Source organism: Hippichthys cyanospilos, chromosome 1 (genome assembly GCF_059441005.1).
Source record: "Hippichthys cyanospilos isolate Australia breed blue-spotted pipefish chromosome 1, RoL_Hcya_1.0, whole genome shotgun sequence".
Classification (NCBI taxonomy): domain Eukaryota; kingdom Metazoa; phylum Chordata; class Actinopteri; order Syngnathiformes; family Syngnathidae; genus Hippichthys; species Hippichthys cyanospilos.
This window is the reverse complement of record NC_142369.1, coordinates 23,358,438-23,376,309: the sequence shown is the minus strand read 5'-3', so window position 1 is coordinate 23,376,309 and position 17,872 is coordinate 23,358,438. Positions and strand designations below refer to the sequence as shown.

Sequence of the window (17,872 nt, the reverse complement as noted above, 5' to 3'; positions counted from 1 at the left end):
TGAGAAGAGTAATAAATGGTTAACGTTCTGCTAAAGTATTTGATAAATAACTATCAGTTTCACAGATCGGATGTTGTTTGCAATAAGTGGGCAAAGTCATCTATCTGGAAAACATTTTGGAATGAAAAGAAGAAAGACTGATATCATCATTGTGGATATATTTGCTGTGTGTTTTAATTGAGAACGTACGTATATATTTCAAGCGGACCGATTTGACAATGCACATGCGACGTTACGATTTTACCATCCAGCCACAACAAGCAGGTCCCGAAACGGGGTCCAACAAGGCTGACCATAATATGGGAAGTACCACTGGCAGCAGCCAACCATCCATAACGGACTTGTTTAAATAATAATAATAATAATAATAATAATAATGAAGACATATGCTGGCAAGTCAGCAAAAACAAGAAGCTGCCCAAAAAGCTAAACAAAATTCTCCATACCATAATTTGACATATTTATTATCTCTTTTCCCGCAGTCAAGGACATGCTAGAAAAAAATGTGGAAATGCTATTTTTTTTTTAAGTGTTTAAAAACAAGCCAATGGTGTGCTGCTAGAATTTCTCTATTCTTTTGAATTTTTTTGTTTTTTAAATCGTTAAATATGCCATGGAAGATGTTTTTTTCCTTATCAATTTATTCACAAAAATGGTCTAATTTATGGCAATACGTATCACAATGCCTTTCCTGTATCAGAATATATTGTAATGCTCGTTCAAGCCGCAAGACCACGCGCTACTCAAAACGGGGGAAAAAGATAATTGGTGCCAAGAAAACCTCACAAAGACTACGTCAATTTAAAAAAACAACACCATTTATTTTCTAAACTTTTCAGATTAGCTGTTAAGACAATTTAAGTTTTCTTCAACATTTCTTTTCCATGTAAAACATGTACAAAAACACTTTATTTCTAAACAACTTCCCATAAGAAACCAAACAGAAAAGACTTATATACATTTTTACAAACATTCACTGGGCAAAAATAGATTAGAAAATAAAAACATAAGCACATAGTCATAAAGTATTGTCATTTTAAATGATGCTGTAATAAAAGTAGCATTGACGTTGGTCGTTCTTTGTGTGGGGCAGCTGTTGAATGAGCGAAATAATCAATTACTATATGACAATTAAGTATTGTTGATGAATGGCATTTTGACGCAACTGAGTTGTACAGTTCAAAAATGGAAGTTTAGAACGTTCAGATTCTAATATTTATGTGAATAACTAAATGAATTTGGATGCCCAAAAAGTTTTAAAATCACTGTTTAGGTTCTGTATAAATAAATGAACTCTTATTTGGTCTGCCTTGTTTGAATTCTTTAATAGCATAAAATCAGTGAAGGGGGACCTTTTGAAAAGGACTCAAAACCCATGCATCAGAAGACTTCGTCCATTTTCTGTCGTGCTTGTCCTCATGCTGTATGTGTTGCGGGAGCCCTGCCTATCCCAAATGACTTTGGGTGACAGGTGGCGTACACACAAAAAGTGGTCAAATTAGGGCTCTTCAATTTACCTAAAATGTATATTTTAGGAATGTGGGAAGAAACCTGAAGACACCAGGAGTACCTGAGCCAAGATGTGAACAGAGGTGGACGTGCTTAGCGCCAACTTGAAAAGTTTCCCTCACAAATGCTCATCATATACGTATGTATATTAGTTCCATAATACTTTTTTTCATGAATTTAGTATGGCCTTTGGAGGACTTTACAGAAAATAGAATAATGTCCCGCCACCCTGGTGTTAGATGCTAAAATGTTACATGAGCCTTAGGACAACTGATGGCAGGAACGATCTGTTTATGTGAAAGTGTGCGTTTGTGTGTGCGCGCCCATGTGTAGGTGGAATCGCTAAGGACAGCAGAGGCCACGATGAGATGGCGTGGGCGTCTCCAAGCAGGGAGCTAAGGTTCAGAGGGCAAAGAGGCAACAGGCTCTGAGCAGAACATTCGCGCCGCCTCCGAGATTCTTCTTGGCTTATGTCCACCCTTTTGTCTACTCTGTCATGGGGTGGCATTTTCCCGCAATGCTTTTGTTGGCTTCAGTGTTTACTCCGCTTTAATAAAATGCATGGTCCTGTGTCGCCCTTTAAGTGATCCACAGAATAGAGGCAGCGTTCCAACCTTCCAGTAACATCCGCCTTGGTCCGTCTTTTTTCTCTTTTTCCAAGTTGCGACAAAAAAGGGGATGTGCACGATTTGAAGCTGTAAAAATGGACGATACAGACAAGCCTTTCATAGCCGTGTTAGTAGATGACCTCATAGACAGTGGCCTTCTTGTCTCCGGAACCGGTGACTATGTACTTGTCGTCCGCAGATATGTCGCAGCTGAGCACTGAGGACGACTCCTTTGACTGCAGGGGGAGGGAAAAGACATGCATGAAAATTGGACTGAACTAACTAAAGGGCGCAAGATCCAAACCGATATGTATTATTTTTTTAATTGCGGCACTCCCGTATGATTTGAACACATTGTAGACATATTTGAAATAAGCGCAAAATGTATGAAAATACTGCATTTTAGTATCTGAGCCATTATGAGGTGGAGCCTGGTGGGACGGCATGTGACATGATGACCTGGAGGGGTATTTTGCCTGGTTAAAACTATGGAGAGCCTGAGCACTCCTGTGAGTGGGTTCATCATATTCATCCACGATGTACGGGGGCCAAGATACAAAGCAGGCAAACGGTAATATTGTGAGGGTGACGTAATGATTGATGTCATCCGAGGTCACGCTGAATACATTCATTATCTCAGGAACGTGAAGTACCGACAGTGCATACCTGGAATATGCTGGCGCCGTAAGGAGTTCTCCATGCGTTTAGCAAGTTGTCCTTTCCGGTGCTCACGAACCATTTACCTGCATAATAACAGAAGCCCTTCAATGCAATCTGTATTGAGGCAAACAACAGGTCACACTCATTGTTTACGTGATTGTGTCCACAAACTTAGGTTGTTTGGTTGCAATGTTTAAGTCGAATACAGCCTAATGCACACAGTCTTATACGCTTCAAAGTATTTTATTAGCCTTACGCATAGTTATTGAGCAAGTCTTCTCTCAATATCAATTAAAGCAGCACTGGGCGTGGTTCTTTTTTTAATGTCGATTTTCAGTCATGGTACTCCGCAGAGATTGAATCGAAACAACCATTTTTTTTTCGTATTTGTTAAAAAAATTGCTATTGGGCAAGATTTTCTCAGTTGCGGACTGACTGCATGGGGGAGGCGAACTTTTTTTCAAGCGTTCCATAGAAAGACTTTGAGTGACTTTCAGAGCTTTTGTTGGGGACCGCTAAAAACATCTAAACCAGGATACACAAGCTTCTAAAAAATGGTGAATTTGTGTTTTGAGGAGGGATTTTCTGCAACCAAAACAAAATAAGAACGGGGCTCCTACTAATTCAAACTAGATTCAGCATGATGTGTGTTTTCATTTTTGATCATTTGTTGTCATTTCACTTGTGTCAATGCAAGTCTGTGTCGATTTTGCTTCCCGTGAAACCGTGGTTAGAAAACACCTCTCGTGTCTCACCGCAATAGGCGAACTGCAGGGAGAGCACGCAGCTCTCATGGAGATGCAGCTGGTATTTGTCCGGCTTGGTCACGTGCAGGACCTCCACGTTGCTGCTCTCCATGCCCACGGCCAGCCACTCACCAGTCGGACAGTAGCCAAGAGAGAAGATCTGGTCGGGGAAGGAAGAGGTGGCGTTACCGGTGAGTATGTCAGCGGCCGCGTTGGCGGGGTCCTGGGTCCGCTGTGAATGCGGATTGCGCATGGCTGTTTCCAGCCGAGCGCACACCTGCGACGTGAAGTCGTGCTGCTGCAGTTGACGTCCCTCCCGCAGATCCCACGAACGAACAGTATTGTCCAGGCCTCCGGTCCACAGCTTGGTGCCATCGTTGGAAATGTCAATACAGCTGGCTCCGTCTGTGTGGCCCTGGAACTGCCTGCGGGGTGGGTATGCAGCGATTTAACAGGCTGAAACTAACAGGTTGCTTGAAAGGTGCTTTTAAGGTTCATGTAAAATGACTGTATATGGTTATCATCACGTTTTGGCCCATTTCCAGATTTGGACAACAATTATTAGGCCAAACAAATGTACAGAAAATACCTTAACCACTTAAAATACATAGCATGAAGGTTATCCTATTAATAGCTCAAATAGGCCATCTTATGCACTTCTGAATTCCTAAAAAGTAACAGCTTTGGAGACGGAATCCTCCCATCTGACTACAGTGATCATACTTTGTCCTTGCCACAATTGGTATATTTGCCCTTAACACAAAAGGGAAGGAGAAGTGTGTGTCAGGTATTAAACACCACAACCGGTTCTGACATTCCACTATCTCTTAACAGGTAAACACCAATCCCCAATATGTGACACAAAAACAGCAAAGCAGAAAAGAAAGTCGGCTTTGGAAAGGTCCACCTTTTTCCGGCTTTCCACTATTACCTTCAAACTGGTGGCCGTCACGCCTCGACACTGTACTTTTTAAGTTGTCAGCCTGACTTTGTTGTCCCTATTCCACCTTAGTGCTCTTTACACAAAAAAAACAGGGAAATAAATACGAGTTTTAACAATCTGCAAAAATGTTGCTACATATAATCTTTTATGGCCATCATCAGTTGTTTTTTTTTTTTTGTCGGGCAGCAAAAAATAATGCAATAGAAAGGTCAAAAGACTAGTTTTGCCAACGACATTTGTCCATATTTATATATGGATTTATATATGTTCCATATTGGAACATAACCTAAATCTTGTACAGAATATGTTGTAAATCCAATGTTGCGGTGTGCATGAGGTCTTACCTAACCAGCGTCTGATTGTGCAAGTCCCACACTGCAATATTGCCATCGCTGCAGCACGAGAAGCACACTTTGGAGTCCGGGCTGATGGCCAGAGCGTAACACGCCGGCGCAGATGACGTGAGCTCGGCTTTGATCCTGGGGGTGGGCGTGGCCAGGTCCCAGATGGACAGCGTGCTGGCCTCGCCGCCCACGATCAGCGTGCGCCCGTCGGGAAGGAGGCGGCAGGAACGGATGTAGTTGTCCCGGTTCTGTGGAGTAAATGAATAATTTCATTTCAACCCGCTGATAATGTTCCGAATCCCGATTTGGAAGCCGGACTTTTATTGAGGAGCGCGCTGAATCGTTGCCAGACATAAAAAGAGGACCAACTACTAGAGTGAACGTGTCTCACAAGTCAGTCATCATGATAAATTGACAAGTAGTAGAGTTTACAACCACATTGTAATGATCAGATATGCTAACAGTCAGCCTAGCTTCTTCTTCTACTATTTCATATTACACTGCATCTCACGTGTCAGAGTCTAGAGCAGACATTGCTACATTATGTGTATTGGATTGCTCATCTCGAGTACACCACACAATATAAGCGTGAGTTGCTCATCGCACATTTTAAAAAAAGATATGTAAACAAAGTATGATCAAATTAGTGTGCGCAGACTGTATGTGTGTGCGTACCAGCCGAGCAGTGCACTCTTTACTGTCTCAATGGCCTATATATGCCATTCAAACCACTCTTTACTCACCAAACAGTCAAGTTGCGACACAGGGCTCTTGTTGCCAGGGTGACTAATGTCCCACACCTTTACGCAGCCCTTCCCGCCCGTGTAGACGTGCCGCGTGGGGTTACTGATCGTGACGGCACAGACGACCTCGCCGTGGTTGAGCGTGTTGATCTGGCGGGCGTGGCGAGGGATACCTGGGCCCACCAGGGCATCCGGGGGGAATGGGACAGGCTGCATCTGACCATCGGCCGCAACATGAAAGGAATACGCACTGGGGCACAAATTACAGGAAAAAGAGCACAATGTTGATAATTGCTTAATAACAGGGAAGCCTTCAATGACCTTGTATGTTCCCGCGCTAATCAAACAAGTTGCTGCAAAGTCACTTACGGCTTGCCACCAGGGATTCCTGTCAGACTGGGAGGCATTCCAGGAACCCGCATGTGAGGGTGCGGATCAAAGCCGACCTTGATGAGAGACGGCGCAGACGATTTATGAGCACAGTGCAAACACACACACATGCACTGGCAACATTTGTGTACACAACAGTGCATTAAGTCTAGCGAGCACAGAACAACCAACCACACACAATCTGAAATTGAATGACAAGTTTAAGAGTCTTTGACTGGTAAACACGCAGACTAAAAGCTGTCGGTACCTTCCCAATACTCAAACACGCACACCTCCCAACCTGACACACAAACAGTTGCTAAGTAAACACAAGCAGAGTTACGGCAAAGTGCTGCTCAGACACAGGCCCCACTTGACTGAACCTATTCAAACAATGTAATGAAGGCTATGCAAATACGGGAATGAGTGATGAGCTTGTTGAAAAATAAACTCTGCCTCATGCTGACTGAACAAATACGCGTTTAACAACTGAATTTGTGCGGGAGTCAAAACATGCTGTCACTAACCCACGCTAATGCAGAATTAAAGACGATTTGCTTTACTCTGTCAGCCGCTGCCAGGTTGGCATTGCAGATGAGATCTCATTCTCAAGTGCCTTAAATGGCTAAATTAAGAATCTATATATATTTAAAATTGGTATGGGCGATATGGCCACAAAATAAATTCTTGATTTTATTTCAGTCATTCACTAGATTACAATTTTAATCTGTTTTATTTGATGTCATAAACCCAACAACCATTTATTTAACGATGTGATTAACTAAAAAAATAAATCCTAAGAATAATGTTTGGATTGATGACTTCATGGTAAACTAAACTAGACTCCCAATATATCTCAGATGGTCAGAACTATGACAACTCTCACCATTGGCGAACGGCCATATGCCGCCACGGCAGCGGCGGCGGCGGCCGCGGCGCTCATCTGAGGCGAAATGTTGTGTAGTCCGGCAGCGTAGGCAGCGGCGCTGGCTGCCCCGGCCAGCTCACCGTTCATCCCCGCGGCGTGAGGCAACATGCTGAACGCCCCCGGATACGGGCCGGGAACTGCCAGAGGAGTCCTGAGACCCGCAGCTGCGAGGAGACAAAGTTTGATACAAGAGCCATGAAATAAAAGCTGTGGCTATTCCAGGTCAAATGCCCTTGTGCAGTAATGTGACGCGATTCAAAGGTTGGCTCCAGGCAGGTTCCTTCTACATTGGATTAGCAGGGAGGTACAAGCTCAATAAATATTCATTATATACACATTGATTGGGTTTCTTAGCCTTCAACCTGAAGCAATTAGTGAGCTTTTTCCTCACTGATATTAATGAGCGTCCATTGTATCGGGTTCCTTTTAAACACATGATCTACTAGCGTGTGTGCGTGCGTACTGAAGCAACACATCCTCCTACTAATGACATGAAAACATGTGCAGCACAATGAGGACGCAGTAGATGCAGAGAGTACCATACATCTGTTAGATAGCTATTTATTGTGTGGGAGGCCTTCTAACCATCCATTTCCTTTTGCGTACAACGGGAAGGCTACACTATGGAGTGGTCACCGGTCCAACACAAGGTACGCAACAGAATATCATTCACAACTATGGACTTTCTAAAGTCTATCAATGCTATCTGCCCAAGATGTGGAAGCATTGGTGTATTACACTCCTCTGAGGTCATTGATTGTTTTACTCTTGTCAAAATATTGTGTTTGGTACTTTTTTTATTATCATTTTGTATGCATTGTCTTGTTTTGAATTCTGACGCGGTTTTAAGATCAACTCTTGCAATCGTTTCAGACCTCATTCACTAAACGTGACTCAGAGCGGAAGAGGAAGGTAAAATATACCATAATTTTCAAAGGGGAAATTTTGACAGATCGCTAAATAAATGTTTTGAATACAAATACGTAACCTCTCTATTGTACATTAGTCGTACTCAATCGTCTATTGTACAATAGTCATACGATTTTAAGCCATTTCAAAAGCAATTTAAAGTTTTTTGTGCTATCTTTTAATGGGTGTCTTCATTTCACATTATGGCGTTCATCTTGGCTTCTAATTTAGAAAAAAAATTACCCTTTATCTATTGTCCAAAACCAAACAAATTTTAAAACAATATCTTTGTTTAGTACAGTTAAAATTCAGCCAATTTTAGAAGTAGCAGGCAGAACTTTGTTTTAAGAAGAGACATACTGGGAGGATGTGGAATGTCCATTGAAGGGGCTTTAGACAGGCTGGGTCGGACGCCAGGTGTGGCGCTCGGCCCTGGAGTGGAATCCCCTCTTGGAGTGGGTGTGCTTGACTTGAGCCCGGGGGTGCCTGCTTTGTCTCGCTGCCACATAGACAAAACATCAAAGTTATGTTAACCTTCACAGGTTGTGATAACTGACGGAAAAAAAAAAGAACCCAAACAATATTCGAACCATTGCCATCTCTTTGGATTTGAGGGAGGAGGAGCTAGCCGACGATGCGGTCGAAGCAGGACTGCAGGGGTCCTTCTTGAGAAGGCGTGCTTTATCCAAGCCGTTCTCTCTCGGGGAAGGGAGGGGCGTGCCGCGAGGCGAGGGTTGCTCCTACCCGAGAGATAACCATCCATACAATTAATTACAGGCAAACAGAATTCCTGTAATGAACCCGTCAGTATTCAAGGAAGATTCCCACGGGGACCATAATGAATGCCAATCAAGCAAGAGCCATGTCTCCAAAGTCTTGAAATGAAGTTTTGCATGAATCTTTTTAAAAGCATTGATAAAAGGCACAGGTAAAGACAAACTGACCTCATTTGAGACATCCACCACTAAATTGTCATCGCTTTTCTCCCCGTCGCTATCCTACAAGGATAAAATCGTCCATGAGAGCTTCATCAAATAACCCAAAGGGAAATTGCTGAATAGTAAAGTGCAAAAAAACATTTGTGCTTCATTACGCTGTCTAGTTAAGTGAATAGTACTAAGGCGTCAAAGTGTTCCAATGAAAGACAAGTGTGTCGTACATAGTGGCTTGAGTCCTTGTCTTCCACTTTGCGCTTCTTATTGTCGTTTGAGAAGTCGGGTCCGTTCCGTCGCTTGTCTGAGCTGCGCAGGCTTTCGGGCAGCAGCGCGTTACTCTGCACAGCGTAGGAGACAAAACGGGGGTTAAGCCAGAAGGTTCGGAACGATATGTTTTGTTGACTTACATAACTACTCCACATCAATGTTAAACAAGTAAAGTTGAGAAAGCTCTTATCATGTGTTTAAATTCTCCGGCCTGCTCCTCTCGCCAGACTAATGCTCTGTGGCGGCCCAAAATAGAATGCTAACAATGAGACACTGTCTTCTCATGCATTGTTTTGTAGTTACGGCAGTCACACGTTTTTCACACAACCGTAACTTTACACAATGTCAGAGTAGGACATTGTTGATAGACTAAGCAACGTAATAAACCAAGGACACCCTGTACGAGAATGCAAGAAGTTGTGACTTTTTTTCCCCAGCTTCAAACCTGTCACTTTAAACGATGACACATCTTATTTGCAGATTTTCCCGATCCCAGAAGCAAACTGTTCTCATCTCAAGGATTCATAAAATTTTATGAGCTCCATTTTGAAGTGTTTAATCAAATTCACACACATTAAAAGATTTGAATCGGTAATTATGCTCATCTCTTCTAACGAGCACACCCCCATTATGCAGAAAGCGTGACATAAATAAATCCGATGACGCAACTGGATACGGATACGGATCTGGAGCTTAGGTGTCTTGCAGCAGGGGAGACATGAAAGAGATCCAGGACACTGGCCCCCAAGGACCAGGATTGAAGAACCCTGATTTATAATAGGCCCCTTCACACCGCAGGAACTTTATCAGGAACTATCTACAGTACCGTACGGTAGTTCCCCTTTCCGTTCACACAAAACGTTCTGGGTCTGGATGGTTCCCCCAGCATCTAGCAGGGCTGATCTAAGTACCTAGCCATAACTAGGCTCTTTGGAGTGTTGTGCTAACACCGATCGGTTGGGTATCCGTAGCCGGCGTTACACGACCCAGCAGTTGTTTTCACTGAGGCCAGTTTAATATTTTAATATAATAGGAGAAAAAAAATGGTAGGTGGATGGATGCTCTAGAACAGACTACTGAGTATTTAAAGGGAAGAGGACATCCAACACCGATTTGCCTTAACTCGTTGACGGAGGGCCCAAATTAAGCGAGTCCTTTTGTGATGTGAAGCTTTATAAAAATGTTTTTAAAAATACGCAGCCTGATCTCCGACTGTAGCAGATTTACGTCCGGCGATCTAGATCTGAAACCTGCTACACTTTGTACTCAGTCCGTGTATTCTTTTCGTAGCTTTTTGTCGTAAACAACATGCCGGGGGACACTGAAGCACCAGCCGAAGATGCAAACGCATCTGTTGGCGACTTCGCCTTCTGTCTACTGCTCGTTGTTGAAGCAAACTGGTGTTGGATGTCCTAGTCCCCCCAAATACTCACAAGCGCAGAAACAAAGCTGAGTCGCCGATGGAAGCGCACACCAACGCCTGACTTTACGACACTTGACACTGATGACTTGCGCATTATATGGCATTATAGGAACTTTTTATTAAAAGTGGAAATGTTGGAGAAAAAAAAAGCTTGTTTTGGCATTCAGCCTACAAGCTTGTTTGAACATATTTACATATGTATAAGCAAGTAAGTACAATAATATATTTGCAAAAAACGAGTTTACTCATCAAAAACGTTTACTTCAGATTGGCAGCGCCTTGCTTACGGAATAGAGTGCAGCTCAAAAAAAGTTTTTGTTTTTTTACGTGGGTGCGCCTTATTGAACATGCTTTCCCTAATGAAAGTGCCAACAAAGATAAGTTGTGTTAAGCAGAATTAGAATTGTGCAGCGGAAGCAACTGTTGAGAGTCCCCCTAACCCCAAATCCCACTTGAAAACTGACAAAGTATTTACGTTTTCAATGGTAAATTAAACATGCATTTGCTATATTTGTGGTATTTTTCATCAGGACCCGCAGTTTGATAGCCACCCTGAGATGTCTTGTTTTGTAGGGAACCAATAAAACCTATCCAGTTGTGCGCAACTTTTTGTATGATTTAATTTAATCAGCTGGGAACACGTCGCACTAGACCGCACTTTCCTACTAATGACAGCCACTCTGCTCATGTGTGGAACAGGTTAAAAAAACAGAGTGGACCTATTAGCAAATAGGTTAAGAACTCACAAGAGCGCAACTGAAGCGGCCACACACACACCTCTGAAGTTGATGATTGTATTAAGTGGCTCTTAAAATCTAACCACACTGCCTCTCTTGGTTGTGTGTGTGTGTGGAGATGAGTGTGTGCTATGTGTAATTGACTGTGAAAGCCTATGTGTGTACTGCTTGCATAACGCTTGTGTGTCTCACACACAAAGGCACACACTACCCGCCCCCCCCCCCCAACACACACACACGCGTACACACACACATACTGCCTCCTGACCAACGGCTCCTATTGTTAATGGATTAAAGCTTCATGTCGAGTCCATTATAGTCTCAGCTTGTCAATGAAATGTGCATCCAGCATATACAAACACACATGCGTGCGCACACATCAAGCGGCAGGGTGGGAGTGCTGACAGAAAGGGGAGGAGAGGTGTGGGGGTGGGGGATAAATGAAAGAGGAAGAGGAAAGGAGGGGGTGAGAAAAAATGGGGGAAGTGGATGAGGAGATTAGAGGACAGAGAAGATGGAGGAAGGGTGTGAGTGTGTGGAGGAGAAAAAAGGGTTGACAAGAGACGAGGGGTGTGGAATGACGGGCAGAAAATTGGCATTCTACCAATACCCCCAATCTCCCCCCTCCCTTGTCTTTATATTAGGGTTCTAGTGGGCTGAGCACAGAAGCTCTGACCCGCAAAACATAAGCAAACCCCCTACAGTTTCCTGATTTTCTTTGAGCGTGACGCCCCCCCTCCCCCACATACACATATACATGCACGCACTCACATACGCACACAAGTGTCATATGACTGCTGCACCTTCACCCCTCCCGTACCCGAGTCCACTCCTCTGAGTGGTGGCGATATTAAATACAATGAGAGTCTTTAAGCGCGGGATCAGGGGCAGGGGAGGGGGAAAGGGGGGTTATGAGGCGGGGGTAATCTGCTCACTGAGGTGTTAAATAGGGACAACAATGCAGGCTGGGCTGGAAGAGGAGTGTGTGCGAGCGCGTGCATGTGTGTGTATGTGCTAGTGTGTGTGTTTGTAAGAGCTAAAGAGAGAGAGAGAGAGAGAGAGAGAGAGAGAGCAATAGCGGGGGAGAGCGTGCTAAAAGGCTCATTTGGCAGAGAAAGGAGTTCAGCGTGGCTCCGGGGCAGAACTAAGCAAGCAACCAAAGCTCCCCCCTATTCCCCAAGAGAACACATAAACGCTCACACGTGTGTACACACGTATACACACACACTTTGGCTGTCAAGCATAACTACAGATGCCGTTGAGGTGCAAACACACGGATAAAACAATTACAAGGCATTGACATCCCTAATGTCGTGGTAAACCTCACACAGCAACAGGCGCACTTCAGTGCCCAAAAGTTTGCATTTTTACTCATCATAAGGAATGATGGAAGATGGAATTTTGTTTTCTTTTTAGCCCTTGCCCACCCATCATATGTAAAATTCAACAACCAGGTTTTTTTTTTTTTTGTTTAAATGAGCTGCCTTTAATGGGCTGAAAATGTGTGAGAGCAGGTACATGACTAGAGTCGTGAGTGTGCTGGAGCCTATTCCAGCTGTTTCAGGCACTAAGCGAGGTATACCCTGAACTGGTTGAAAGCCAATTGCAAAGTACACAAAAACAAACAGTAATATGCACTCACAATTGCACCCAACAACATATTAGCGTGCCTAATATACCAAGCATGCCACCATGTCGTCAATACATATACTGTAAAAATCCCCCAAAACGGAATTTCTGCACTTATGGCCTGATATTTATTTGTGCCCATTGGATTTTAGAGGAACAGTATTACAGTAGGTCGAAGACATAAGGTAAGCAAAGCTGCAGATGTCAACACAAGTGGCGGGAGGTTATGGTGCATTTGTGTTTAGCATCTTGTTCCCTGCATGAATCACATGCATGATTATTATGGGGTGTAATTCTTTATCACTTTATACAATTTGACAGAAGAACCTAACATCAAGAAACATGAGAATTGATTTTCTCGGAATAACAAAGAGTGCAGATTTTTTTTTTTAAAGTACTGTGAGTAAAGGTACTTACTGTGCCAGGTTCCCGATCTCCTGTGGCCAAAATTGTGATAGCATGAGGAAAAAGGAAAAAGAAGATAATGATCTGTATACACATATATTTCTAACTAATACACAGTATGTTACAAATGAAATTGAGGAAAAATGAAGCCAGACCTCTCAAATGTTCAGGTCCTCCAGAATGTGAATCAGGCCCTGAAAGGTGTGGCTTTTTATCAGCACTGTCTTTTCCAGCAAGATGCGGAGGCCCTGCACCAAGTGCTCCCGAGAGCGCCAACAGGCTGGCCGAACCGCCCAGCTGAGATGGGTGCAGGCCAGCAGGGTGAGGTGTTAGGGGCACATGGGCACCGCCGTGGTTATGTGAGAGATGCTGCTGTTGGCAGAAACAGTTTGTTTCATGTGCTGTACTGTAATATTAAGTTGTGCCGGCTTGATTCTTCATATTTTTTGCCAAGTGAGGATGACAAGCACAACACTTTACTTGAGTTCTGACGTTTTGTTCATTTTTTTTTTGCAATTAAATACATCAAAATGATGTTTTGCACACTCCTTAAACAAATCAAGATTAAGCTATTAACATACAAGCAGCATTTGTTAAGTGCAGTTCATGATTTTCCGTATTATTTCACAAACCATGAAAAGTTGAAGTGATAAAGCCCCAGATTTGTTTGCAATATAGAAAGAGGACCTTGAAAAAAATAACTGCATATTACTTACAATCACAAAATTGAGGACATAAAATCATAATTTGATTATTTTTCTAAATATTTCAGCCCTAGCAGGTCTGCCGGACCAGAAGCTGGTGATGACGAAAGAATGTCAGCCTATAGACAACAACCACAGAGGTCGTTTTTACTTGTCCTAGATCACAACCGGTCAATACAATTTAGATGGAAATGACCCCTGTGCACCATCTAAATAACGCTAGCATAGACTGTCCTCCCCTAAACCTTAACCCTAACCCCAATTATACACTAACCTAGACTCAATGAAACGTTGTTACCCTAAAGCACAGGTGTCGAACTCCAGTCCTCGAGGGCCGATATCCTACATGTTTTCAAACCTTTTCCCTCAAAAACACCTGATTCAAATGATTGGGATCATTTTGAAGCTCCTGCAGAGCTTGCTAATGAGCTAATCATTTCAATCAGGTGTGTTGGGGAAAGAAAACCGGAAAACATGCAGGATGCCGGCCCTCGAGGCCTGGAGTTCGACACCTATGCCCTAAAGCCTAACCCTAATCGTACCAGCAACTCTGAAATGTGATTTAACATGTGATATTGGGGGAACTGACACATAATACGCTCCAAGAGGTCATCTTTTCCGGAATACGGCCTATGTGCTCATTTTAATTGGAAGACATGCTGGAAAAACAACGTATTTTCAGGAATACAGTCTATGTGGTCATTTTAATTGGAGGACATGTTGGATAGAGACTCGAGCTTGAAAGCGTTGCAATTTTACTGTACAAAAAAAAAAAAATCTATGTAATTCATATTGCCAAAAGGCAACAGCATACAATTAAACAGCTCTGGTTGAGTGAAATTAAAACTTTACTTATTGTTAGTCATCGGCTAAAATCATTACATCATAGAAACTTGACAGTGAAATAAACCATTGTTAACTGTGACTGATTACCCTTTGTTTCAACAGTCTTTGCTTGGATTAAAACAAGTCTCTTTTACACAGGATGCACTAAAAAATAATGACAACCAAGAAAAATGTGATACAAGTTAACATCCGTTTGCCTCATATATAATAACCGCTTCATTTTGGTATTGCCGCATCTGTGGACACTTTCACACTTCCATAGCATCCCACAGTCAGATAATTATCCAGTGTGATATATTAAATACTTGTTGCTTTTAACTCAAAAGATAAGCGGTGCAAGTGTTAGGGTGTTAAACTTCACACAGGCTCTGACATGATCTCCAAAGGAGGGCAGGTGCCAAGTTGACTTAATCACCCCATTCTGCACTAATGGCTTCTACACAGTAAAGGATAAAGGTGCAAACTCCACACAGGAAAGATAGAACCAAAATCCAAGGCACCTAGAAGTGTAAGGCAGATGTGTTAACCACTATCACACAGTGCTGCCGTATTTGTTATATACATGATGTAATGAAAAGGAGAATCATGTCCATGGTTTTCATTGGCTGGGCCAGCAATAAAATCTCGGGTAGGTAAGACCAGTAGGTAAAAATCAATGGGACTGTGTAACCTAAACAGCCCTTTGTAGCCCTGAACAGATGGCACTGTTTCTTGTAAGTCTGGACTCACAGCATCTCAACAAGCTGCTGCAGTCAACAAGGAGGGGAACACATCTTCTACCCCCTCCTTCCTCCTCTATCAACCCCCTTCCTCCTCCTCGTCCCTCTGGGGTCAAACACTAAACAATACTGACAGCTGGGATCAGAGTCTCGGAGATGGAGGATGTGGTGGGGGCAAGGAAGGAATGATGGAGGAGGGAAAAGGTGGTGGTGGTGGCGGTGGTGGTGGTGGTGGGGGGGGGGGGGGGGGGTGGTCGCAGCTGCTGCTTACACTGTCAGGTCTTGTGAGGGACTGACGGTGAAAGGGAGGAGTGGAGGAAAGGAGTTTGGCTGGCAGCGCCGCTCTCTCTTTCACACCAAATCAGGCGCTCGTCTGAGCATGAAATTCCTTTGTGTTACAAAACATCATTATTGCCTCCTCAGACAGTAGCCGCGAGAATCCAAGCTCACTGATTCGCCGCGGGGGAGGAGGAGGGGGAGGGAGGGAAGGGTATAAAGGGTTTGGGGTTGGGGGAATTTAGGGACGACACAGGAGGTGGCTCGGCAGGGGTGGAAGTAAAGCTGAAGGTCAAACCGACTTTTATCTCACCTAATTGACTCAGATACACTCCCTCCCAGTATCACCGCTACCTTGGCTGTAGTCTCCTCCATTCTGTGTCCAAAACAACTAAAGGGTCTTTTAGCCTCCACCGTTATCCGCACACACAAGCACACACACATACACGCACAGACTGACAACTCAACACAAGCGTGCACACACACGTCACACTTGATCAGCCAAACGTCCACACACAGCGAAGTCTTGATAAACAAGGCAGGCACACATCTAACACCCCCTCCTCCTCGTTCCCCCGCGCCTGTTGTTTTCACATTTTCACACACACACTCACACACACAAATGCAAAAACACAATGATGCAGAAAAACAAATGGGACCCCTGATGGGAGTAAATGAAGAGGAAGCATTGGCAGAGTGCGGTTTGTCATGGGATGTTAGCGTGAGCATATGCACGTATGTGTCTCTTTATGTGCATGCATGCAAGGGGGAGGGGTTATTGGGGAGGGAGGGCCAACACGCTTCATTACACACATTTAACTCACAAACGGGGTGAATGACAGGCTGGCGTGGGAGACGAGAAAAGGGGAAAAAGGGAGCGCAGGGGGCAAAGCTGCGACGTCCCCCGCAAACCCCCCACGTTACACATTAAAGTCCCGCAATTAGACTCAAAAAGCAACTACCCAATCTACCACTACACCCCCCCTTATCACCTTCAACCTACATCTATCAGTCCACACACGAATCCAAGTGTCAGAAGACGACCTTTGTTTAGCTAGAGCTTGGACGAGCTGTTGCGCTACCACAATTCCCTAAATGCCTACACCCCCAAACCCTTCCTATAGTAGCCCTCCTATTGAGAAGAGAGTCCTCAACCACTCAAGGTCTCTATTACACTGCAAGTAAAAGCTGGAATTTCTTCGCCACTGCTCAAGTCCACAAGACGCCTTGTGTGTAAGGGTATCCCAAATACTGTGATAGGAAGTGCGAAGTTTAACACCCGACGCTCAGTTCTCCCACCCTGTTGTGTTAAAAGCAAACATTACCAAGCATTCACATTGGCACCCCACATCTAATTATCTCACTGCAGGAAGCTGCAAAACTGTGGGACTTGTGTTAAGACTGAAACTGCAATTGAGATGAGTATTTTTGTAGAAGCATGTGTTGAAAAATGTTGGCTAACAATGTGTCAAGAATTGTCGATTGAGAGTCTCAAAGATTGTTGATTGTCTAAAAATATTGATTAAAAACATCTTGAAGATTGTTCATCAGAAATGTTTTGAACACTGTTGATGAGAATGTAGACCAACAATAGGTTGATGAGGATGTAGGCTAACAATATGTCAAACACTGTGAATGTTTATTTTTGATTGATATCATAATAGTTTTTGATTAATATCATAATAGTTTCTTGATCATTGAGTGGTGCCTCTAAGATTAATTAATAACATTAAAGGCTGTCAATATGTATGAAACTGTTGATTTTCAATGCCTTGACTTTGGATTAACACTGTCTTAAAGAATGTGGCTTTCACATTTCAAGATGTTTATGCAGTTAAAGAAAAAGAATGGCTGGAAGTTCTTACCTACATGCTTCCATTCAAAAAATCTTTTTAAAAAAAAATAATGAAACCTAAAAAGGGATATCTGAATAAGAACAAGAAAATTATAAAAGTAGATTTTTAGATATTTAATACTTGTATTCTGTCTTCAAGCGTTGGCTTGGTTCAAGCCCCAAGGGGCCGCACATGTCAAAATGATGTGAATTTGGCAACCACGCCCCTCCACATGGAGTCCACGCGGAACAGATTTTACACTTTGGGTATCTTCCGGAATTTCTTTACGAATGGACAACATGGCGGACAAACTATCGCTTATGGAAGTTCGCCGGTA

At 43.3% G+C, this 17,872-nt stretch overlaps 1 protein-coding gene across 3 annotated transcripts in view; it reads right to left on the bottom strand.

The window, feature by feature from the left end:
- Positions 1 to 796: 796 nt before the first annotated feature.
- Positions 797 to 17,872, bottom strand: part of LOC148429711 (transducin-like enhancer protein 1) — a 41,416-nt gene continuing 24,340 nt past the window's right edge. For 2 of the 3 annotated variants that reach the window (XM_088417011.1, XM_088417030.1), the window contains 14 exons: positions 13,311 to 13,527; positions 13,168 to 13,187; positions 8,919 to 9,032; positions 8,704 to 8,757; positions 8,350 to 8,499; positions 8,120 to 8,258; positions 6,809 to 7,014; positions 5,923 to 5,999; positions 5,554 to 5,803; positions 4,811 to 5,058; positions 3,801 to 3,948; positions 3,533 to 3,683; positions 2,784 to 2,860; positions 797 to 2,353 (listed from right to left, as the gene is read on the bottom strand). In XM_088417011.1, coding sequence (XP_088273137.1) covers positions 2,246 to 2,353; positions 2,784 to 2,860; positions 3,533 to 3,683; positions 3,801 to 3,948; positions 4,811 to 5,058; positions 5,554 to 5,803; positions 5,923 to 5,999; positions 6,809 to 7,014; positions 8,120 to 8,258; positions 8,350 to 8,499; positions 8,704 to 8,757; positions 8,919 to 9,032; positions 13,168 to 13,187; positions 13,311 to 13,527 — 1,959 coding nt within the window. In that variant the 3' untranslated portion in view covers positions 797 to 2,245. The remainder of the gene's footprint in view (positions 2,354 to 2,783; positions 2,861 to 3,532; positions 3,684 to 3,800; positions 3,949 to 4,810; positions 5,059 to 5,553; positions 5,804 to 5,922; positions 6,000 to 6,808; positions 7,015 to 8,119; positions 8,259 to 8,349; positions 8,500 to 8,703; positions 8,758 to 8,918; positions 9,033 to 13,167; positions 13,188 to 13,310; positions 13,528 to 17,872) is intronic. The other variant, XM_088417020.1, reaches the window with a different exon arrangement.